At 48.5% G+C, this 24,999-nt stretch overlaps 1 protein-coding gene across 7 annotated transcripts in view; it reads right to left on the minus strand.

Annotated features, from left to right (window-relative positions):
* Positions 1 to 292: 292 nt before the first annotated feature.
* DNAH9 (dynein axonemal heavy chain 9) overlaps positions 293 to 24,999 on the minus strand; it is a 285,306-nt gene continuing 260,599 nt past the window's right edge. For 4 of the 7 annotated variants that reach the window (XM_086358783.1, XM_086358782.1, XM_086358786.1 and 1 more), the window contains 7 exons: positions 22,500 to 22,727; positions 20,386 to 20,577; positions 18,899 to 19,090; positions 17,139 to 17,309; positions 12,308 to 12,490; positions 3,495 to 3,884; positions 293 to 772 (listed from right to left, as the gene is read on the minus strand). In XM_086358783.1, coding sequence (XP_086214909.1) covers positions 545 to 772; positions 3,495 to 3,884; positions 12,308 to 12,490; positions 17,139 to 17,309; positions 18,899 to 19,090; positions 20,386 to 20,577; positions 22,500 to 22,727 — 1,584 coding nt within the window. In that variant the 3' untranslated portion in view covers positions 293 to 544. Of the gene's footprint in view, positions 840 to 3,494; positions 3,885 to 4,263; positions 4,503 to 12,307; positions 12,491 to 17,138; positions 17,310 to 18,898; positions 19,091 to 20,385; positions 20,578 to 22,499; positions 22,728 to 24,999 lie in introns of those variants that run through there. The other 3 variants (XM_086358784.1, XM_086358785.1, XM_086358788.1) reach the window with 3 other exon arrangements.

A 24,999-nucleotide genomic window follows, 5' to 3' on the forward strand; every position in this document is an offset into this window, starting at 1 on the left:
CAATATGCCCTGCAAAGCCTAAAATATTTGCTCTCTGATCCTTAACAGAAGAAGTCTGGTGACCCCCTGATCCAGAGTAACATGCATATAGATCACCTGCGGTACTTGTTAAAATACAGACTCTGCCTCACAGGTGAGCCTCGGCCGCTGGCCCACGGACTAGCCGGAAACCAGGGCACTGGATGTGGGGTCATGTAACAATGTCAGGGCTCAGGGATCTGCGGCTTCTTTCTCTCGGGCTTGTCACAATAACTTCTGACCCTGCAACACTCAGAGCCTGGGCCAAACACAGTTGAAGAGCAAATCACTTTATTAGGAAAGGGCCAGTGTTAGGAAACTCTTCTACCCTAATTCCTAGGTCCAGACTCCTCCAGCTCAACCTCACTTTAGGCACTTCTCTTGAGTTCCCCAAAGGAGCTCTTCAGAACTGTGACTGTCCATTTCTTATCTTTCTCTATGGCTGTGATCTTAGCCCTCACCCACTGGTCCGTCCCTCTGGGCAGCCTCCAGCCCAACTTTGCTTCCTCGGGGGTTCTGCAGAAAGCTAAACCTGCAGAAGCAAGGCGACTCCGGCCAGAACCCACTTGGATGGCTTCTCCTTAGTCTTCAGCTGGAAAGTCCACACGTAGGTGGGGCCCCGCTGACGGGTCTTGTACACAGGACAGGGGTAGACGCTGCGGCAGTCCTGCTTCTCCGCAGGGACGGCCCTGATGAACATCACAGGCAGGGCGGGTGTCAGCTCCTTCAGCTTCCCCTCGGTGATGATCCCAGCCTGAGGACAAGGATTCGAGAGAGCACCTCTCAGGTCAGGCCCTGAGCCTGGACAGGCAGCCTCGCTCCTGTTGGGAGATCCAGGAGAGAGAGACTGGGATGGCCAGGCTGCCCCAGGGCCCATCCCCTTGCAGGGTTTTCTCAACAACCCAAGGTGGCATGCACTGGTGTATGCTAAGTCACTTCAGTTGTGTCCAACTCTGTGCAACGCTATGGACTGTAACCCACCAGGCTCCTCTGTCCATGCAATTCTCCAGGCAAGAATACTGGAGTGCATTGCCACGTCCTCCTCCAGGGGATCTTCCCGACCCAGGGATCCAACCCTTGTCTCCTATGTCTCCTGCATTAGCAGGCGGGTTCTTTACCACTGAGCCACCGGGGAAGCCCATGCAATGGAGCAGGTGCACAACATATTTCTACTTGTTTTCAGCCTGAATATCTTCTCGAAGCAGAGTTCCCAAAGTGGTCATATGTCATATGTAAGTGAATCTCTTTAGGGCTTGAATCTCTGTTTTATTTTATCATTCATTTAGTAAGCATGCTGAATGCAGCTATTTGCCAGATGTCATGCTAGGTGCTAGGGACTTCAGGTTAGCAAGACACAGAGCCTACCGGTATTACCATACACTGTACTTGAAGCTTTACCATGCACACTGAAGACAAGAAGACCTGGCAGTAAAGAAAAAAGTTTCACTTATTTATCCCAGTGTTTCCCAAACTTACTTTGACCACAGGACCCTTTTCTTGCAACCTATCCATCTCCCACATCGCTAGGGTCTTCCGAACACACTTTGGGGAGATGATCATCCAGAGAGATTCACAGATCCCTCGCCTTTGTCTAGGTGACCCTGAACCCGTTATGCTGATGACAGAACTTGGTATATCTAATACATACATTTTTTTTTTTTTTCTTTTTGCCAATGCCCTTGTTTTATGGAGGAGAGGAACTTTGGACATCCTACCCTTCCCTTTTTGCTCAACACTTTCTGGGATATAGACTTTGAGGTGTTATTTTTGGTTTTATTATTATTCAGAAACAAGGTAGTGAAAAAATGGGAGGTAGTCTGTTGGACTGGAAAAGGTCAGTTTTCATTCCAATCCCAAAGAAGGGCAAAGCCAAAGAATGTTCAACTACCACACAGTTATGCTCATTTCACACGCTAGCAAGGTAATGCTTAAAATCCTTCAAGCGAGGCTTCAATAGTATGTGAACTGAGAACTTCCAGGTGTACAAGCTGGATTTAGAAAAGGCATAGGAGCCAGAGATCAAATTGCTAACACCCATTGGATCATAGCGGAGAAGGCAATGGCACCCCACTCCAGTGCTCTTGCCTGGAAAATCCCATGGACGGAAGAGCCTGGTAGGCTGCAGTTGATGGGGTCTTGAAGAGTTGGACACGACTGAAGCGACTTCACTTTCACTTTTCACTTTCATGCATTGGTGAAGGAAATGGCAACCCACTCCAGTATTCTTGCCTGGAGAATCCCAGGGACGGGGGAGCCTGTTGGGCTGCTGTCTCAGGGGTCGCACAGAGTCGGACACGACTGAAGCGACTTAGCAGCAGCAGCAGCAGCAGCAGAATTGGATCATAGAAAAAGCAAAGGAATTCCAGAAAAACATCCACTTCTGCTTCATTGACTACACTAAAGCCTTTGACTGTGTGGAGTCGCTCAGTCGTGTCTGACTCTTTGCGATCCCATGGACTGTAGCCTACCAGGCTCCTCCATCCATGGGGTTTTCCAGGCAATAGTACTGGAGTGGGCTGCCGTTTCCTTCTCCAGGGGATCTTCCCCAACCCAGGGATCGAACCTGGTTCTCCCACATTGTAGACAGACGCTTTACTGTCTGAGCCACCAGGGAAGTCCTTCAGATCACAACAAATTGTGGAAAATTCTTAAAGAGATAGCAATATCATAAGATCACCGTACTTGCTTCCTGCAAAACCTGTATGCAGGTCAAGAAGCAACAATTAGAACTGGACATAGAACAACAGTCTTATTCAGAGTTGGGAAAGGAGTATGTCAAAGCTCTATATTGTCACCCTCTTATTTAACTTATACGCTGATTACATCATGCAAAATGCGACTGAATGAAGCACAAGCTGGAGTCAAGATTACTGAGAGAAATATCAATAATAACATCAGATATGAAGATGACACCTAATGGCAGAAAGCAATGAGGAACTAAAGAGTCTCTTGATGAAGGTGAAAGAAGAGAGTGAAAAAGCTGACTTAAAACTCAGCATTCAGAAAACTAAGATCATGGCATCTGGTCCCATCACTTCATGGCAAATAGATGGGGGAATAATGGAAACGGTGATACACTTTATTTTCTTGGACTCCAAAATCACTGCGGATGGTGACTGCAGCCATGAAATTAAAAGATGCTTGTTCTTTGGAAGAAAAGCTATGACAAACCTTGACGGTGCATTAAAAAACAGACATTACTTTGCCAACACAGGTCCATACAGTCAAAGCTATGGTTCCTCCAGTAGTCACATATGGATGTGAGAGTTGGACCATAAAGAAGGCTGAGTGCCGAAGAACTGATGCTTTCAGACTGTGGCTGCAGGGAAATGAGCTGACAGCCTCAAGGAGAGGTTATCCAGGACAGAAGACTCCAGAGCACCCCTTTTAGCAACTGGACTTTACGGGAGGGGGTGATGTGTGTAATCAGCCTACAGCTGATGCCCTTTGCCCCTCCACCCCCAACCCGGGTCTACCTGGGTGTCCCAGCGAGCGCCTTCCATGAATAGGCCACGCACATAGGCCCCTTCCCGGGGGGCACTCCTGAACTCCTCCCTGTTCTTCTTCGTCACGTCACACTGCAGGGCCATCTGGTCCAGGGGCCACTCGTTCCGGCGGGCCGTGGACTGCATGATGGCCGTCAGGAAGGACTGGGGGTTGAAGAAGCCCGTCAGCCACACAGTCGAGGGCATGGCAAAGTCTCCTGTCCAGGCCTCCAGCTCCTTGATCCGGTTAAGCAGGTCCATAAACCAGGCTGCCAGGCCTGCCGTGGTAGGGTAGGCTCGTCTGGCCCAGGACTCTGGCACCGTGTCCAGGTACAGGGCATTCTGCAAGCTCTCCATGTCACTGGTCATGGTCAGCTCTCCCTGAAGACAAACAGCCAGAGGGGAAAAGGTGAGGGGTGGCAGGTCCCTGGAAACAGCTGGCCTTGGGGATGCTGGGGAAGACAGGAGATGACTGCAGAGGTGGGGGACCCAACCATGGTCCCTCTCTAGCACTTGATTTGTAGGTTTGTCTCATAGAGGCTAGTCCTTTAAAACTTTCCCTGCTCCAGTGACATCAGAGTCTACTCCTATCCATTGACGGTAGTTTAGGTTCACTCTGGACCTAAAACTACCTGTGGGTTCCACACTGATTCAGTTGCTCACTTGAGTTCGACTCTTTGTGACCCCATGGACTGCAGGCTTCCAGGATCCTCTGTCCATGGAATTTTCCAGTCAAGAATACTGGAGTGGGTTGCCGTTTCCTTCTCCAGAGGATCTTCCAGACCCAGATCAAACCTGTGTCTCCTGCATTGGCAGGCAGATTCTTTAGCACTGAACCACCAGGGAAGCCCATACTGATTCCACCCGAGCCTAAAGTCTGGGCTCCTCTGTTCTCCTCCAGCCTCTGCAGCAGCCTCTGCTGGCCCAGGACTCTGGCACCGTGTCCAGGTACAGGGCATTCTGCAAGCTCTCCATGTCGCTGGTCATGGTCAGGTCTCCCTGAAGACAAACAGCCAGAGGGCAGGGGGCAGTGTGTGTGTGATCAGCCTACAGATGATGCACTTTGCCCCACCCCCCCCCCCCCACCCAGGGTCTACCTGGGTGTCCCAGTGAGCTCCTCCCATGAAATGAAAGAAGCCAAAGCCAGGAGGATCTATATTCCCCCAAATCAAGAATTTCCTTCAGAAACCAAGCTATTAGAGACATAGCCAACTTTTAGGGATCCTCTTGCAATTGTTGGATGAAATTTGTGACGGAGGATTAACATTGAAAACCGTCTTTAAACTTTGTAACCTTAGTTATGCCAAGGATCTACAGTTTCTTGAAGATGTCATCTCTACTTCAGTGGTTTCTGCACAGGAAACAGAGTACCCAACAAGGCCTTCCATGTCTGATATGATGACCATCAGTATTATGAAGCTATTTAAGCAAAAGTGACTTAAAATTGAGGCTTCCCAGGTGACTCAGTGTAAAGAATCCTCCTGCCCATGTAGGAGATGTGGGTTTGATTCCTGGGTCAGAAAGATCCCCTGGAGGAGGAAATGGCAACCCATCCAGTATTCCTGCCTAGAAAGTCCCATGGACAGAGGAGCCTGGTGGCTACAGTCCATGGGGTCACAAAGACTTGGAAAAGACTTAGTGACTGAGTATGTGTGCATGACTTAGAACTATAAAATTAAATATCAGTTCCTTCGTGGCAGTTCATGTCCTCAGCAGTCACATGTGCCCTGATTAGCACAGACATGGAATCTTCCCATCATCACAGAGAGTTCTATTGGACAGCACTGTTCTAAACAGAAAGGCCTAGTTTTCTGTTGCTAATTAAACTGTACTGTGTATGTTTTTGTCAGGGTTGTGTTAAAAATCCTGTGTGTTGCAGTTTTAATAAAACCTGTTTATGGACATATAAGAGTACATGCTTGTTAAACTGTGCATAAAAAAATACATAGACAAACAAGGATTCATTAAAAAAAAATAAAGTCCAATAGACTTAAAAAAAGATATAGGATGTATTAAATTTTCCTTTTAAAATAAAAATTTTAAGTTTTCAACGGCCAATACACTGACATAGAGTGCTTTTATAAATAATACAGCAAATACATTTGCTTCTCCACCACAGTGCTGTGGGTTCTCTTGAGTCTGGCTGCATCTGTGGAAGTATGTTGTACTTGTGAATGCTGTCGTGAGTCGATGGGAAGGTAAGGTCTCCCACCCTGGGTTCATCCTATAGCATGACCTAACAAAACTGGGTCAGCACCACTGGGAAAACTAGGATGAAAATGTCCCAGTCCTTTGGCACGTCTGAGGGCTGTGGCAGACAGACTGGAAGAGATGAACTCAGACGGAGCCCTAGACTCTGCCGGCCACTGTCATCTGTGGGTACGGAGAAGTCCTCTGTTGCCTGGTTATCTCCTCTAGTCAATTCAACCCCTTAGCTCTGTGTGACCATGTCTTACACAGAGATGTGCCACTTCTGAAAACTGAGGTCCTGTAAACCTTCATTTCTCTGATATGTGTTGTAAGAAGAAGTCATGTGCTTAAGAATAAAATAAATGCAATATTAGGGCAGTGAGACTCTTCTGTAAGACACTGTAATGGTGGCTCATGTCATTATGTTGTTGTTTAGTTGCTAAGTCATGTCCAACTCTTTGCGACCCCGAGGACTGTAGCCCGCCAGGCTCCTTTGTCCATGGGATTTCCCAGGCAAGAATACGGGAGTGGGTTGCCCTTTCCTCCTCCAGGGCATCTTCCAGACACAGGGATCGAACCTGCATCTCCTGTGTCTCCTGCATTGGCAGGTGGATTTACCACTGAGCCACCAGTTACCATGGGAAGCCCCCATGTCATTATCCAGCTGTCCAAATCCATAGAATGTACAACACCAAGAGTGAATCCTAAGTAAAACCACAGGTGACTCTGAGGCTTGTGATGGAAGTGTGGATTTAGCTGTAGCTAACAGACCACTCTGGTGGGGATGCTGATGGTGGGGAGGCTGTGCATGGTGGGGGGTGGGCGTGGGGGGAGGAGTAAATGGGAACGCTCTGTACCTTCTGTTCCATTTTGCTGTGAACCTAAAACTGCTCTAAAAAATAAAGTCATAATACAAAATATGTACGCAATACTTAATTTTTAACACTCTTCAGAAATCTAAGGTCGTTTTGACAGCAGGGAAGCACAAAATGTGTATCTTGGCTTCCTTAAAAATTTCTCACATCTGCTTGTAAGTTATTCTGACAGCGAGTTCGCATTTACTAATTGAATGTGCAAGTGATGGAGCCTTAAGGAAGGTGTCATCTCTTAGGTTCTGCTCGTTTGAGAGTGAAAGAGGAACAATTTAGGAAAAGAAGAAGCCATTCATCTGGTGGTTAGGGTTCTGAACTCAGATTTGCCCACGACCTCGAGTGGAAGTAGAAACAACTCATTTTCAGAGGAGGGGTCGAGAAGAACCCAGACAGCCCTACACTAAATTAGCGCAGTGTAACTCAAATCCCTTTCTTAGAAGAAGAGGAATAAACCTACAGACCCTGGGACAGCACTTCCTGAAAGGTGTACAAAGAAGATTCGTCTCCTCAGGCATGGCCAGATTGGTAGAGGTGGGGGTTGGGGGCAGGGATGGGTGCACACAGGAAGTCTCTGGGGCCAAATGGTGGGTAAGGAAGCCTTTCGTGAAGATTCCAGCTACCCACATAGAGAAATCTGCTTCCATCTGCTCACCCCGACATCCTCAAACTCCTCCTGCCTGGGTCGTGTGGAACACAGATTAAATGCTTATTTGCTCACATGTCAAGAAAGAAAATGTACAAAGAAAACACTACATTAAATTAAATGCTTATTTGCTCACATGTCAAGTAAGAAAATGTACAAAGAAAACACTAAATCCTTAAAAAGACATCACTTTGGGTCCTGTGCTTGGCCTGTTCCTTGTCTACACTGCAGGGAAACCGGGGAGAACTGAAGACTGGGGGGTACTTTATCACAGGTACAAGGGCCACCTGTATGGGGCCTTAAGCACTTTTTTTTGTCCCTATAAATAAATGTTTTCAGTCTTTCTTTGATATCAGGAGAAGAAGGGGACAACAGAGGATGAGATGATTGCATGGCATCACCAACTCAATGGACATGAATTTGAGCAAACCCTGGGAGATAGAGAAGGACAGGGAAGCCTAGCATGCTGCAGTCCATGGGGTCACAAAGAGTTGGACATGACTGAATAACAACACAAATAAAAACATGATTTTCCCTCTAAGCCTTCATCGCTTTAAATGAGGAAGCTTGTGGAGAGTGCAGATTCACAGGTTCCAGTCCAAACTGAAGGACTCTGGATGGCCAGAAAAGGTCCCTTCTTGGGGTGGGAAGTGGCTGGTGCTCTGGGCTCACAGGCTCACAGCAATGCCCCAAAATGCCCTTCTCCAGGGGCTACAGGCTGCCCCCTGACCTGAAGGTCAGCCTTGGTCCTCCCTTCCTTCCCTACGAAGATGGTCTTTGCAACCAGCTGTCATTCGTATGAGATGCAGGGGGTGATGAGATGCGGAGGGAAGACAGGGAATTATGTGGGTTCCACCCCGGCCAGTCTGGTGCCCAAACTGTGGATGACAGCAGCTGGTCCATCCATGCACTCTAGCAGGCATGTGGGCCAGGGAAGCTGCCTGCGTGGTGGTTATCATCAGTCACTAAATGGCCAGAGCAAGAGCTGAACTATTAAGTCAACATACAATGGACGAAAGTAAAGTGCCAGAGCAGTCCCTCAAGTCGTCGAGCTGGGCTTTAAGTCTGAATATCTTTCACATGTTTAAATATCTGAATAATAAAAAAACAGCTCCCAGTCCCAGACACTGGACTGGCCAGGGCTCCATCTAAGAGAGCATGACTGAAATGAAATGTAACACAAGTTGTGAATGTGTAATTTTACATTTAAAATTCACAAAATTGGGACTTGCCTCATGGTCCAGTGGTTTAGAATCTGCCTGGCAAAGCAGGGGATACAGTTTCGATCCCTGCTTGGGGAACTAAGATCCCACGTGCCTCGGAGCCACTAAGCCTGCATGAGGCAACAGAGGTCCTGTGTGCTGCAACAAGACTGGATGCAGCCAAATCAGTAAAAAAATCAATATTTTAAAAATTCAAAATATTGCATGTGTGTAATTTTACATTTTCTGGTAGCCATTTTAGAAAATTTAAAAGAGGTGAATTTAATTTTCATAACATGTTACTTAATGTGATATGTATAAAATGTCAAATAGTCTAATATACAATCAACATAAAAATTATGAATAGGGTATTTCCCCTTTTTGGCCCTGTCTCTCTGAAATCTGGCATTTGACTGACACAGCACATCTCAGTGTGGACATTTCAAGCGCTCACCTGCCATTCGTGGCTACCATCCTGAATGTGTGTACTTGGTTGCTCAATCATGTCAGATTCTTTGGGACCCCATGGACTGTAGCCTGCCAGACTCCTCTGTCCATGGGGATTCTCCAGGCAAGAAGAGTGGGTTGCCATTCCCATCTCCAGGGGATCTTCCCAGCCCAGGAACCGAACCTGGGTCTCATGCATTGGAAAGTGGATTCTTTACCATCTGAGCCACCAGAGAAGCCCACCATCCTGGACAGTGCATAAGCATTTAGCTTGTCCTGTAGTTTTCTTACATAGGCAGAGATTTTCTGGGCAAGTTGCCATCAGTAGATCCTTTGAAAGTTATAACCTAGTTGACTGTAAAGGAATAAAGTGACAGCTGACAGTTTCGTACATCAGGCTTTCGTGCGTTTGGTTAATATGAGTCAGTACCATTGGCCAATCAGCTCTAGTATACTCACAGGACCTGGCTCTTCGTTGTGAAAGGCTAAGAGCCAGATGTCTGACTCTTTCCTGAATTCCTCTTTGTGGAATTCATGGCTGTGGATGGCAGACCTCGCACAGAGGGTTACTTCTGCGTGCTGTGTGCTGTGGGGTTCCCACAGTTCTCAGAGGTTTGAGTGCTGTGCCTCTCAGTTCAGCTAGTACCTTTTGGGTAGCAAAGGAGTTGCTCTTTTCTTCCTTTTGAAGTTTACCATATCACTCATACTCATCTGAGTGGACTCTCTGCTCCAGCCAAAGCAAGTTAACTCTTAGAACAGGCTTAAGGCTACTCAGCAGATTCTTCTTATCATCAGCTGTCATAATTCTACCCTTCCTCCAAAGCCCCCTGGATGCCACTTCTCCTCCCCCATACTTGTCTCTTCCCTTTTCCTCCCACCTCATTGCAATCAGTCGTGCCTGGTACTGTGATCATATTCTATGTTTCTTTTCCCGCCAGACTGTCTGTCTGAAGAGGAAGGCTCCCATCAGTCTCCACTGCCTCCTCCAGGCAGAAGTGAGAGCCGAGGCTGCCCATCTACCAGCCTTCTCAAGCTAGACTGGAAGAAAAGAGCAGCTCCCTCCCCACCCCCTTCATCCTCACCTAGGCATGCGCTGAAATTCATGACACCAAACCCCAGCAAAAGCTCTTGGAAGAAAAATGAGAGAATGAATTGGAAGCTGGATGGGTAAACAGACTGCGCCAAACTGCATGGATTCAATAAACTAAGACTGCAACAAACCAACTCAAGATAATTACTAATATCAACCTGCGTATCTGAGGAACCGAGCCACATAAAATGACAGCCAAGGTCCTTATTTACATTTGATGTTGTTCTATGAAATTCTGTATTTCCTTTGATACAGGATGCAAGCAGGTGTATAATTTTAAAACATTATGGAGCGACATCAATCTTCAGCATCTCTTCCCATCCCTCTTTTCTCCTTATTTCCATCTGTCCATATTGGGGCAGAAGGCAAATTAACAGATTAAAAAAACCCAACTCACTCAGGTTTCTCAGCCTACTTCACAGTTTCTATGTGACTACATGTGAAGTCGCTCAGGGCTGTGTCCTCTGCATGCCTGACGGTGGTCATGTAACTCCAAGAGCCAGATGTGAGGGCAGCAGCATATCACAGCCCTGGATGTTCAGGGCTGGACTGAGCTTCTGCCACCAGCTATGAAACTGGGTCCATCCTTTCCCTCTGCCTGGAGATACAACTCTTTTAATAAGTGTGCCATTGTAGACTGACAGCAGCTGCCTCCCTCAGCTCCTAAATGGCAGCAGGCCCTCCCACTTGCCTGTTGTCCAGCTGAATGGTTTTAGCAGGGCTTTTCCATTAGGCTTTGTGCTGGGCACTTGATGGAATTTTCTGATGGTGAATGAAGTAGATGTGCTTAATAACTGGTGGTATAAATAAGGGATTCTCTCATTGCTCAGAGCTCGGGTAGCATCCTGGACGCTTCACATAACCATGAGGTTGCAAAAGATTAAAATTCTTTCCTTTCCTCTGATCACTGTTGTTGTTCAGTTGCTAAGTCACGTCTGACCCCTTGCGGCCCTGTGGACTGCAGCAAGCCAAGTTTCCCTGTCCTTCACTATCTCCCAGAGTTTGCTCAAACTCATGTCCATTGAGTTGGCAATGCCATTCAACCATCTACTCCTGTTGCCCCCTTCTCCTCCTGCCCTCAATTTTTCCCAGTATCAGGGTCTTTTCCTATGAGTCGGTTCTTCACATCAGGTGGCCAAAGTATTGGGGCTTCAGCTTCAGCATCAGTCCTTCCAATGAAGGACCTCCCCTGATGGGGCAGTAATAATACAGTAAGTCCCCTACATACGAACCTTCAAATTGTGAACTTTCAAAGATGCCAGTGTCAGGCATCTATCACGTCAGGCATGAGTGACATTACAGCTTGCCCTCCGTCGCCTGTTGCTGACAACCCTTCAGGTCTACCATCTCCTTCCTCCTCTCCCTCCTCCATCAGTAACTTTTCCTGCCTGTTCACTTGATACCAGCCCTGTGTGCCAGCTGTTGTGCTGGACAACTGTACTTTTCAAGGTATTGTGATGTAAGATTAAGAATGTTTTATTTTTTGTGTTTGTTTTTATGCATTATTGGTGTGAAAAGTATTATAAACCTATTACAGTACAGTGCTATATAGCCGTTTGTGTTAGTTGGGTACCTAGGCTAACTTTGTTGGGTTTCTGAGCCAAGTGGACTTATAAATGCGCTCTTGGAATGGAACTCATTTGTGTGTACTTACACTTCTGGGTGCTTGCCACATGAAGGCATTATTCTACAACATTCTACGTTGTTATCATTTAGTCACTCCGTCATGTTTGACTCTTTGCCCGCCAGGCTCCTCTGTCCATGGGGATTCTCCAGGCGAGAATACTGGACTGGGTTGCCATGCCCTCCTCCAGGGGATCTGCCTACCCAGGGATGGAATCCGCATCTCCTGCATTGGCAGGTAGATTCCTTACCACTGACCCACTGGGAAACCCATGCAAATAGATTTATTGAATCCTTCCCAAAGCCCCCCGAGGCAGGACCACTCGCCCTGTTTTACAGGTAAAGGAACTGGGACGGGGTGAGGCTTAAGTCACTCTGAAGTCACATGCTGAGGATGCAGTAGAGCGGGGAGGTGGTCCAGGGTGTCTGGACCCTGTGTTTCGATGCAGCAGCACACACACTTCTACCTCCTGGGAAAGCAATGCCAGCCACGTCAGCAGAAGACACTGGGTGTCGATTTCTCTTCTGCCTGGAGCTCAGAGCGTGTGGGCTCTGGGTAGCTTGCCAGTCACAGCTCAGTCCACCTGCCCAGTTTCCGGCTCCGGAGCCTGTCTCACCCACCCCTGTGGAAGGGCCACACTCCGTTTCTAGGAGGGGCACCTTCCTGGGTGGTGAGGCTGCTGTGACTGCTATGCTCCAGCTCCCCAGAGCCCCGTCCCCAGCCTGGCTTCACCCACCTTTAGTCCAAGGTCCAGCTCCCGCAAGGAGCGCTGCATCTGTCTGGTGAGCACGTTCATCCGCTCGCACTCCTGGAGGATCACGGCCACGTAGGGGGTGCGCTCCTCCGCCCTGGCCATCAGCTCTGGGAGGTTAAACTCATCTGTCACCCGCTCCAGTATTTCCTCCAGGACCGCCTTGACCTGCCCCAGAAGGGGAAATACATGGTTAGGACGAGGCTCCAGCTTCTCCCTTGAAGGAGGATGTGGCAACCCACTCCGGGGTTCTCGCCTGGAGAATCCCATGGACAGAGGAGCCTGATGGGCTACAAGTCCATGGGGTCACCAAAGAGTCAGACACGACAGAGCGACTCACACACACACTGGGAGGCTGAGTCTGCCATTTAGGAGCTCTGTCAGCAGACAAAGAAAAATGAGAAAGTGCAGGTTTAATAGAACGTGTGGGTGGCAGGGGCAGAGAGGGGGGCACTGGGGGGTAAAGAGAAGGGGCCAGGGAGCCAGTGCCAGCCCAGAGTCAGGCGAGCGGGTGGACGTGTGTGGTGGACTCTGTTCTGGCTCCTTCATCTCATCCCCCTCTTCTTGTAACAGGGCCGCGTCTCCTCTGGTGAAATTACCTTTTCCCCGCTGTTTGGGTGCACGGTCCATGCCCAGCCCTCCCATGACTCAAGTGGGCCAATCAGATGATGTTTTCCAGGAGTGTGAGAATTGAACCTCAAGCCAGGATTCAGGTGCAGAAAGTGGAGGGAAGCTCTCTGAAAGGATGGTCCACCATTCTTCCCTGAGGGACCCGGAGTCACTGTGGTTTCTGTTCTTTCTTGGGTGGATTCCTTCGATACGAGCTATTTCTTGCCTGTTTCAGCCAAATTGGTCTCTGTTCTTCACAACCAAAGAACCCTGACTGAGTTAACGAGTGCTGTTGTGTATTACCCGTGTGAATTTAAGCAAGTCATTTAGGCCTCCATTTTCCCATCTATAAAAATTACCACAGTGTCTTTCTCCCCCACCAACTCCCGGGGCTGGTGAAGAGACCAAAACCAAAAGAGATCTGATGAATGTGGCAGCATCTGAAAGCTAGAAAGAACTCTATATATGGACAAGATTATTAATATTCACTTTGCCTTGTGTTGTTAACATACAACGCGTTCTCTAGGAAAAGAGCTGATGTTAGAAAAAAGAAAGTTAAAAACTCATTGCCGTGTCACAGATGGGTCTCTGGTGCTGTCACAGCGAAAACTGGGATAGAATTTTAATGGTACCTGGAAGCTGCCGCTGGACCAGAAGACAAATGGCTAAAACTACATCACACCTCTGTCTGCGGAGCTGAATTGGGAGAAACAGCCCTGTATCAGCGAGCTGCCGTTTGGACATTACTCACAAAGAAAGGAAAGGACAATCTGGAGTTAACTGTTTCAAAACACAGTGAAGGTGGGGACACAGAGTTCTCTCTGTCACTGATCAGGTGGTGGAGGATTTGGAGAGCCAGCCTGAGGAGGGAGCGGATCCACAGACATAAAGCGCACCCTTCAGATGGGAGCAGGGGGTGCCCAGGGGTGTGGTCTACCTCATTTCTGCAAGCAAATGCCTCTGATAACAAATGCTTATCGTGAAAATCTAAACGCTACATATTTAATCTAAATATTTAATCTGATACTAAAAGCAAAATTCTCCACCAAATTTGCCTCTTCCCTGAAAGGGGGAAAGAACACCCACCGTGAATTATCTGTTTATAATTTCTGCAGGTGTTCTTCAATGCATATAACTCTACCCATCACCCCCATCCGTCTGTCCGTCTGTCCGTCTGTCCGTCCACCCATCCATCATCCACCATCCACCCACCCATCTCCTTTTTTGCATGTCCGTCACACCTTCCTTCCTGCCTCACTTCTTTCCTCTATCCCTTCCTCTCCCCCCTCTCCACTTCTTTCTCTATCAATCACTAGTGGAATCATAACACACATAGCTTTTTCAGCCTGTTGTTTTTGTTTTCTTCTGACTGCTCTTCATGGCCTACAGGCTGTTCGTTTCCCTACTGGGGATCAATCCCAGCCCCCTGCAGTGGAAGATCAGAATTTTAACCCCTGGGCATCAGGAAAGTCCCTCAGCTTGCTTTTTTCACCTGGGAATAGATCTTGAATACGTTCCCTTGTTAGTACATATGGATTTTCCTTGTTTTTTTTAAAATAGTATATATTGTTTCACTGTTTTGGCATGTGCCAAAATAATTTATTGAGTCATTTCTCTGCTGATGGATATTTGGTTTACTTGTTTATCATTTCTACTACTATAAACAACTCTGCGATAAAGATACCTATCATAAAATCTGTGCCCTTTTGAGTGTTTCCACTTGTTGAAATCCAAGGAATAGAACTATGAGAAACACACATGAACATTTAGAACTTTAGTGGCTATTGTCAAATTGTTTTGTAATGTAAACCTGTATAACAGACACAAGCGTGCCTGTCCTCTTACTGTCACCACTGGATCTCCTAATACGGAAAAAAAACTTTTTTACCATCGTGTGAAACGTATTTCACTTAACTTCATTTAGTTACAAGTGATGTTGAGAATATTTTATGATTTTTATTGGCCCTTTGTATTATCACGTGAATTTCTTTTGTGTCCTTTTCCCCCTTTCTCTCTTCTCTCTCCTTCTTTTCCTTCCATAGATTAGAACTCTGTGTATTAGTAAAAATCTGCACACTTCCTGATAGCTGTGTTGCAAAAGGGTTCTTCTAGTTTGGCAAGTGATCATAGTTCATTCATCTCTGTCACACACACACACACACACACACACTGTTTCTTGAAGTGGTTAGAAGAAGGAGATAAGGAAATGACAAGAACTAGAAACTTATTTGAACGCTGCCCGAAGAACCCTAAGCCTATTACTTATATCAGATCAGATCAGATCAGTCGCTCAGTCGTGTCCGACTCTTTGTGACCCCATGAATCGCAGCACGCCAGGCCTCTCTGTCCATCACCAACTCCCGGAGTTCACCGAGACTCACGTCCATCGAGTCAGTGATGCCATCCAGCCATCTCACCCTCTGTCGTCCCCATCTCCTCTTGCCCCCAATCCCTCCCAGCATCAGAGTCTTTTCCAATGAGTCAACTCTTCGCATGAGGTGTCAAAGTACTGGAGTTTCAGCTTTAGCATCATTCCTTCCAAAGAAATCCCAGGGCCGATCTCCTTCAGAATGGACTGGTTGGATCTCCTTGCAGTCCAAGGGACTCTCAAGAGTCTTCTCCAACACCACAGTTCAAAAGCATCAATTCTTCGGCGCTCAGCCTTCTTCACAGTCCAACTCTATATAGTTTCAGTCTTTTTATTTTTAAAAAAGCTAGGAACTTTTAAAAATTAATTAATTGATGTTATTTATTTATATTTTGGCTGTGCTGGGTCTTTTTGTGTTCCTGCATTCAGGCTTTCCCCAGTTGCAGTGAGTGGAGGCTACTCTTTCTTGTGGTGAAGCTAGGAACATTTTTGATACTAGGTGGGTGGTTTGAGTTTTGAGCCACATAAGCTTTCCTATCTTCCTTTGCTTCTCGAGTTATACCCTATGCATCAAAAGGTCAAACAGGCTGAGTTGCGGGATTTAGAGCAGCTTTCTCCAAGTAGGTTCACCAGCATCACCATTGCAAGGCTGCACATTCCTGGGCGTCACCCTAGACCTGAGAACCTATCCGAAGCTCCCCAGCTCATTCCGAGGCGTATTAACATTTGAGTCATTTTAATGACATCACTCTATACCTTTAAACAAACATCCAGCTCCTTTACTATCAGTCAGTTTGTTTTCCTGAAATCAGTCTTTGGAGCCAAAATGTTTGATAGCTCCGGGTTTCTTAATCCATAATCTTCCAAGTACCAGAGAATCTCTAACTAAGGGAAACCAGGCAGGACTGCAGAGGGGAGGCGGGGTGAAGGAGATGCGACCTTTGGAAACTGAGCTGCCTCGTCCTGAGAAGCATCACAGGCAAGTTTCACTTTAGCTTCTTCCTTTCCTGCCCTCTGCTCAGCCCTCATCAGGGACAGAGCTCCCAGGTTGCCTCTGGTCACCTTAAACCCACTCCACACTCTCCTCTGCTCTTCTGCCCAAGAATTCTCCTCCATCTTCCTTTTGTTTCAGAAAGTGCTGTGCTTAGCAGCACTTACTTGTATGTTAGGAGGCTCTGGGACTGTCATTCATACAGAGAGACCACATTTTCATCTGAAACACGAGTGAGTTCACCAGCATCTAGTTGGCCGAGTGAGGGTGGGGTGTTTAAGAACAGCTCCCCACCCATCATTGCTTAGTTTGCCAAGGAACCACGAGGTCCTTTTCAAGGTCCCCAAACCACAGCTGTTCGGCCCTGCCTTTTCTTCACTTGGGTTGACAAATGGGAATAAAATCTGCCTTGGGGTTAGTGGTTCAGTTGGTACAGAATCTGCCTGCAATGCAGGAGACTGAGGTTTGATCCCTGGGTTGGGAAGATCCCCTGGAGAAGGAAATGGCAACCCACTCCAGTATTCTTGCCTGGAGAATCCCCTGGACAGAGGAGCCTGGAGGGCTACAGTCCATGGGGTCACAAAGAGTTGGACACGACTTTCACTTTTTTGGGGTGGATGGGCAAAGCACGGACACACCGAAAGTGGGTACCTCCTGTTAGGTAACTTGAGGGCCCATCAGGTCACCTGACGGGTCGGGGCCCTAGGAGAGGAATGCTGGACCGTTCATGGAAGCGGAAGATGTGCGCCCTGCGGTCTGCACCGTGCATCCCATCGAGGCCCACGGGAGAAGCGCCGCCCTGGGCAGTACTAGGCCCCCAGAATATCTAGGGCAAGCCTTCCACATACCTTTTCTTCTCTCACGGCCCCTGCTCCTTCTCCAGCCTGGCTGTCCCAGGGCTGCAGCTCCAGCACTGTGCGAAAGAGCTTCTCCGATGTTTGGGTCAGGAAGCCAATCTCAGCATTCGGGTGGAGGCCGTAGAGGTAGGGCGACTCTGGGGGCAGCTGGGCATCTATGTACTGAAAGTCAAGGGCAAGCTCACTTGAAAACCAGCCAGACGTATCTCCCCTCTCTCACCTGACCCGTCCTCTGCAGGGCAGTCAGTGGGTCAGAGCAGGGCCCATCTAGAGCAAAGTGGTACTTCCTAGGTGGCTCAGTGGTTGGTAAAGAATCTGCCTGCAATCCAGGAGACTCGGGTGTGATCCCTGGGTCGGGATCAAAGGACATGGCAATCCACTCCAGTATTCTTGCCTGGGAAATCCCATGGACAGAGGAGCCTGGTGGGCTGTGGTCCATGGGGTCGCAAGAGTCAGACGTGACTGAGCACGCAACAGCAACAGAGCAGAGTCTAAGTGACAGATGGCTCATTACTTAAAGGCAAATCCGCGTGTTTATTTTCGCATTTCTTCCAGCACCCGGTACATGCTCCTGGACTCTTGGTAGGTGCCCTATAACCGTCTATTAGCTGACAGATTATAGAGAGGGAAGCCTGCAAACCACCGTATCCTCCAACACCTTCTCCAGCCTCTGGTCAAGTTGTTCCATCGACCGACAGTAGGGGATGCTCTTGCACAACTTTCTTGGCTAAAGGTTTCAACGTGTTTATTTTAAAAATTCCCTTGATTTACTTTCAAGAGTCTTATTTTTTTTTTTTTTTAGTCTTATTGTTTTTAATTTCTTCTTATAGACTTAGTTTTCTGGATTGAGTGACTTTTATGACATATTCTTAAACTTTAGAAATTAAAAATATGCGTAAAGCTTGTAGTTAACGTTCCTATGACCACTGTTTCCCTTAAGTTTGTTATTCAAGAGTTCTTTTAGGAATCTTAAAAGTCAAGCAACAAACGAGTTTTTTTTTTGTTTGTTCTAATTGCCTTTTAATACATTTTCATGGTGGGCTAAATAGGCAAAGATGCACACCTTAAAAATAACTGAAGTAAAAGTAAAATGACCTGACGCTGGGGAAGATTGAAGGCAGGAGGAGAAGGGGATGACAGGGTATGAGATGGTTGGATGGCATCACCGACTTGATCTCCAAGAGTTGGTGTTGGACAGAGAAGCCTGGCGTGCTGCAGTCCATGGGAATCGCAAAGAGTCGGACGCAACTGAGCAGCTGAACTGAACTGAACAGTAAAATGAAAACCTCCAGTGACAGTATGCAAAAGCTCCATGAGAATGTTCTCTCGGTGTGTGTGTACGTGCCTCTGAGAACAGGAGGGTGAGTGGTCTGCTCCACAAGACCATGTCCCTCTGAAGGTATTCTGAACCACTAATAGAAACTTAAAGTTGGCTAAGTTCTTACCTGAATTTTTGCTCCTAATGGTTTTGTCAATATCCTGAATGAAAACAATCAAGTAAATGCCCGAGATGTTGTTTGTAGAAAAGAGCAACAAATAGAATTATTGAACCGAACGTCAAGAATAAAAAGATCTCTGAAAGTTCAATTTTGTCATTAATTGGAGGCTAGAAGTCCTCTAGGAGCCCTCAAATTGAGCAGGCTGAGAGCCACGCTGCGTGTGAGCTCGTCTTTTTCAGCCGTCCTCCCCTGGCCCTGCCCAGGTGTCTCCAGTCCTCCTGGGCTGCACAGAAGGGAGACCCAGGTCCCTACCTGGTGGTAGGCATTGTAGTCCATGTTGCCGGGCAGTGGGAACCCTGGGGCCAGGGCCAGCTCTCCCTCTAGCATCTCTGGTTTGATGAACTCCTCCAGGTAGGTTCTGCAGAGTCTCCGGTCCCAGTCATCGGTGATGTGGCCCCCGTACATGATCTCACCGAAGAGGTACCGCAGGTCATCGTAGGGGACCTGAGACAGGAAGGGAGGAAGCCCTGCACGCCGGCCTCAGGCCGACCAGATGTGAGCCACAGGATGTGGTGGGTCTGGAGATTAGGAGCAACGTCTTTTTAAAAAAAATCTTTTTGACTGAACTGCACTGCACATGGGATCTTAGTTCCCTGACCAAGGATTGAACCCGTACCCCCCTGCATTGGAAGCATGGAGTCTTAACCACCGGACCACCAGGGAAGTCCCAGGAGCAGTGTCTTATTCATCCATGTTTCCCTGGTACCCAGCAAGGTCGAGCACCTCTGGGAGCGAGCACCTCTGGGAGCTCATTAAACGAGGGAAGAGTTAGATCAAAGGATGAGAAAAGGTAAGATACAGGCACTCTTGCACACACGCCTGCCCTCGTTCACCGTCATTAACTGTGGCAGTAAAGTCAGGCTCTACCTACGGGTCCTTTAAACCTGCCAAGCTCAAGTAGAGGAGAGCAAAGACGTGGGTACTTTTCTCATTCGCTGCCATTAGTTAGCTTATCGATTAATCGTCTCCTTGGAAAGTTCAGAGTGAGTGAAATACAGCACACGAGTTCATGAATGTTAGCGTTAGGCAGGAAAGCCACTTGGAAGCCTGGGTCCTCGAGGCAGGTGAAGGGATGGTGTGTTCTGTGGTGGACTTCCCAGGACCCTGGAGCCAGAGCCAGAGCATTGCTTCTGGGCCTGATTCACTGTCCCCAGAGAAAGAGGGAGAGGCCTTGCAGAGGCTGTTTGGTCTTCCCTAAACTGAAGAGCGTGGATCATCGGTGTCAGTGTCTCATAAAATGAAGCCATCAGGAGGGACAAAGGAGGTGAGGTGAAGGAAGAAGGAAGCATTTGGCTTCTTCAACTTCAGCAAGACCGTGCTTAAGATGGTGCTTATGCGAGGAGCTGCGTGCATCACCACAAGAAGGTCTCCGTCTTTGGTGAATTAAATTGGGAGCTTGTAGCATATAAGAGTGGGTCTCTTTCTGCCAATCACCACCCCCAGCAATGCTGGGAGTACACAAGGGGGCTGGGACAGACACCCATGGGACTGACTGACACCAAGTGTGAGTCACTGTTAACAGTTTGGTTTCCTGAGCTTTCTCACTACTCTTACCACACCCCTCTCCCTTCATGGTACTTCCTCCTCGGCCTCACGCTGCTCTTGGGGTTGACCCTGCAGTAAACCAGCACTTCCTCATGCCCCCTGGGGGGCTGTAGACCTGCGCCAGTGAGCACACCCCATCTCCCCATGCTGATGCCCCATCATCTTTCTCAGAGGCGCCCTCCCGACCTGCCTACCTTGGGGTTGGCCTCCAGGAAGTTGTAGAGCACGTTCACAGAGATGGTGAGGTCCCCGGTGTTGAAGGGGTAGGAGCGATTCCACCCCTGGGGCCCAAACTTCCGTCTTTCTGCCACCACAGCGTGAAAGTAACAAAGCGCAAAGAGGATGCTCTTAAACTCCGTCTCCCGGGAACACATCTCCAGGGTGTCCTGGAAGGAGATGATGCCCAGTGTCAGAGCAGAGCAGCTGTGACGCGGGGCAGGCGGCGCGGGGGTGCGGAGACTCGGGTGGCAGCAGGACTGTGGGTTGCGCTGCAGACAGGCATGGAGTCCGGTTTGAGAGGACCTTGCCAAGGGGCTGGGCTTTAGTTTAGATTCAGCCTATAACAGAGCTTGGTTACAGTTGCAGTTTGCACACACGGACATGCTAACGACGTTCCCAAGTGTAGCCAAAGAGAAAAGGGTAGGGGGCCACAGAAGTGTTACATTTGTCCTGTTGACAGCACTGGGCACTGGGATGTGGGTGGGGACACCCACAGCATCATCTCTGACTCCCCTCCTTCCTGTCATGTTTCCTTGACCATCATGGAGTCTCAGTAGGTGTAATTACTGCCTGTGTGACTGACGACCCCACGGCTCATCTGCTGCGGGAACTGCTGAAGCAGAGGGCGGTGGGAATTGGAGCCACAAGACACAGAGGGGTGCCCTGCCCTTTACATCCTAACGGACACGTGGCTGCAGATGCAAGACCCCCGAGGGGCCTGGCTGCAGCGCAGAAGGCAGGGGAAATGGTCTGACTCATGAAGAGAGGATGAAAGATGGGAAGATGGAAGAAAAGAAGCAAGAGAGAATCCAGAGGAAGTCGGTGGAACTGTTCTTAGATGTTAATGGGCATGGGGATGAGTGGGGAGGGAGAAACTTGCATTGTGAATGGCTGTTAGGACGCGAACCCTGGATTCTTTGGAAGGAAATGTGTCCTCTGAGTGAGCTCCTCTGTTAGGAAGGAGCAAGATGCTGCTGCTAAAGCCCGAGAGGCACTTACAAAGCTCACACGACTAGATTGGGTTCAGTCAGTCCTGGCATTTCTTCTAGGAGGTGGACCTTAGACTTTGCTTACAGCAATGAAGGGAAGCAGAGGAGACCGCAGAGATTAAGCTGCTGGTAGGTCTGATTTTTTCCCCAGTGAACCCGTGACACAGTTTCTCTCTCTGGTCCCTTGATTGGGCACCACGCTTGCCATGAAGATATGGATGTGAAAGGTCAGAGATGGTACAGGAAACAAAGTCACTGCCTCGTGCAAACAGGAACTTATTATAATAATGGCTTTTTGGACAGAGCTTTTCTCTGCGGACGTGTAAGGAGCTTCCTTTGTTACCTCTGACACACGTGGAAAATCAAGTCCTGCTGAAAAATGCCTTTAAGCACAAAGATGAGAAGCCACACTTGTGAAGCTAGTTGACAGCGGGTTCGCTCAAATGAAAGTCAGAATGAAATGATCATCTCCAAACAGCACAGCGGTCAGGGAAGAGGGAATGAAAAGACCCCAGTTCTGCGATTTGTCCCATAAACAGTGAAAATAAGGCTCTGGAGGAACAAAGCAAATCCTAGAGGGTATTAAGCGGGCCACTGTTTCCAAGCATTTGCAAATGCAGAATGGAGCAACTGACACTCTTGTGAGCAATGAAGAGACTCCTGAATCTGTCCCTGTTCCTCCAAATGACCTACTGCAGAGGCTGGTAAAGTCCCAAATGTCAACTGTTGTGTATCCTTCCACAGCAGAACCAGGACAAGCCAGCATCTCTTGGGATATACTTCCCAACTGCTCGATAACTAAGACTGGACGTTGAGCTTGCACGGGGTAAGCCCAAAGACAAGGGCCCCTGGGGAGGCTGACAAGATGATACTAAACCTACCGAGGCATAGTTCTATTATCTTAATAATTAGGAGCTATACCACTGAAGCAGCTGCCGCCCCTTCCCTGTCTCTGCTCAGGACCCTCAGGGCAGGCGAGCAGGGCATGCCCTGCCACTGACTCCTGCAAGAGAGTGTGTTTTCCTCCTGCCCTGGGTGGGGGTGGGGGGTCTGCTCTTTGCGAGGCGAAGTGTCCTGCTCCCCTCCCTCCAGGGCCCTACCTGAGTGAAGTTGTCCAGGGCCTTGTGCAGGTTGGCGTGCATGCCCGTGGGTGGCTCGCTGGTGATCTTGATGGCATTCTCCAGGAGGCCCTGGGGGATGATGTGGCTCCCAGGGGAGGGTGCGGGCTCTGCACTCATGAAGACCCTGAACTCTTCGTGGCTGTTCTCACTATGCTCCTCCAGCTTCTCCTCCAGGGTGCCGAGCCACTTGGCCACCAGGTGGATATTCTGGTGGGAAGGAAGGAGCCCCCCGCCCCATGCAAACCTCTGCTTAAATGGTGATCAGGAAGGAGGATCAGGGTAGAGGGCGGTACCTGGCCTTTGCTTCAAACAAATCACATCCTAGCAAGACTCTTGGGGTTCTCAGTAATGAGGACCCCTTTTTCCTGCCATTCAAACTATCCTTCCATGTCCTAAGGATCTCAAGCTTGACCTTGAGGCTTCGGAATCCCCTTGTTTGGATGACTTGTTGAAACAAAGGTCCTTGGGCCCCACCTCAGAGCGGCTGATCCATGGAGGGGCCTGAGTGCTTACACTTCTAACAAGTCCTTAGGTGATGCTGCTGCTCCCGGTCTGGGGGGTCACACTTGAAGTGCCTCATGCATGGTTACCCTCCAACTTCAGATCCCCACAGTCTGACACCCAGATTTTTTTGAACCTCTGACACTCAAATGTGGGGCCCGTGGACCAGTGATGTTACCACTACCTGGAAGCCAGTTAGAAATGCTGACTCAGACTTACTGAATTCGTGCATTTTAATAAGATCTTCCAGTGATTTGTCTGCATGTTCAGGCTTGAAAAGCATTCATTTCAACTTCTAGCTAGCTCTCCTTCCTCCTCCTCCCTCTCCAAATCATTCTGCTAATTGTTGTCAAACTTATCTTCCTAAAACACACTGGGACATTGCAGATCTCATAGAGGGAAGGTTCCTCGTCTATGCCCAAGCCCCTCCGGTCTTTGAGCCTGTCTCCTCCTCCCTGAGATTCCTATCAGTCTGTCTATGTGAAACGACATTAATTTCTTAGCACCACCTTGCAGCATGCACTTTTCACTCTAGCAAGGATAGTCACTTTGCTTCATTGCAATATGTTTCATTATGATGGACAGATAAGAGCTCCTTGATAAATATTTGAGGAAGGCTGCTTGCAGAACCTTAAATACACAGGTCAGCACAGGACACAGTGCTGAGGCCACAGCCATCTGGTCTACTTTCTCTTCTATGAAAAGAGAAATAACGGTAATACATGCCATACTTATTTCCCAGAGTTGCTGCAAATAACCAAAGGTAATGGATTTGAGAGGGCTTTGTATACTGTGAAATGCTATGCAGGAGTTAGGAGTGGATGCTAAGATGAAAATTTATTAGAGGAAAGAATTCCATTGTCATCACTCTATCGGAGCAGAGAGGTTGGTGGCTGACTAGAGAGCCGGGGCTCCGTGAGCTGGGCAGCACCGCCACTCCCCAGTGAGAAACTCTGCCGTTGCATCAGGAATCCCAGCTTCTGAGTTTGATCTTGGAGATCTCTCAGAAACCACATTGGGACAAGATGTGACAGTCCAGGGTAGCAGATAGGTACGGCTTGTTGTCTCTGGAGGGGGCTGGGTTCCTGAAGGTGTTAGTGCCCAGGGTGAAGTGAAGTGAAAAAGTTAGTTGCTCAGTTGTGTCCGACTCTTTGTGACCCCATGGACTGTAGCCTGCCAGGCTTCTCTGTCCATGGGGATTCTCCAGGCAAGAATACTGGAGTGGGTTGCCATGCCCTCCTCCAGTGAGTCTTCCTGACCCAGGGATCAAACCTGGGTCTCCTGCATTGCAGGTAAAGATGGATTCTATACCATCTGAGCCATCAGGGAAAACCCAGTGGCTAGAACGGGGCCGCTTTGACAGATGAGCCTGAGACAACTGGGGAGGTCACACCCTCCCATCACTGAGCTGATCCAGTGGGAGGAGGCAGGGACCCTGCTGTCATTCTCTTTCCTCCTTAAGGTCCCCCTGTTTCTGGAAAAGGAGTCCTAGGGAACAACAGGTCCTTCTGCTGCTAGGCTCAAACAAACAGTGAGATAATGAGGACCCAACAGCATGAAGTGTTCACTGAGTCATCAGGAGAGAGGAAGTTCTGGGTAATCAAAGTCAAATGGGAGGGGAGGGACTGGCTTTTCCATTTGATTCTTTCCTCCGTTGCTTTCTTCACTGATTCTTTTACCCAACAGGCTCTGGTTGAGTGTCTACTGTGTTCACGGTAGTGTGAAAGGAGGGAAAGTATTAGTCTCTCAGTCGTGTCTGACTCTTTGCGACCCCATGGATTGTAGCCTGTCAGGCTCCTATGTCCCTGGAAGTCTCCAGGCAAGAATACTGGAGTGGGTTACCATGCCCTCCTCCAGGGGATCTTCCCGACCTAGGGACTGAACTTGGGTCTCCTGCATTGCAAGCAGATTCTTTACCATCTGAGCCAGCATCTGAGGGAAGTAGTGTGCTGGGTGCCAAAGGTAGATGGGGATGTCT

This window comes from Bos grunniens, chromosome 19, assembly GCF_055505025.1.
Source record: "Bos grunniens cultivar Pamir isolate PY7600 chromosome 19, Bosgru_T2T1.0, whole genome shotgun sequence".
Taxonomy (NCBI): domain Eukaryota; kingdom Metazoa; phylum Chordata; class Mammalia; order Artiodactyla; family Bovidae; genus Bos; species Bos grunniens.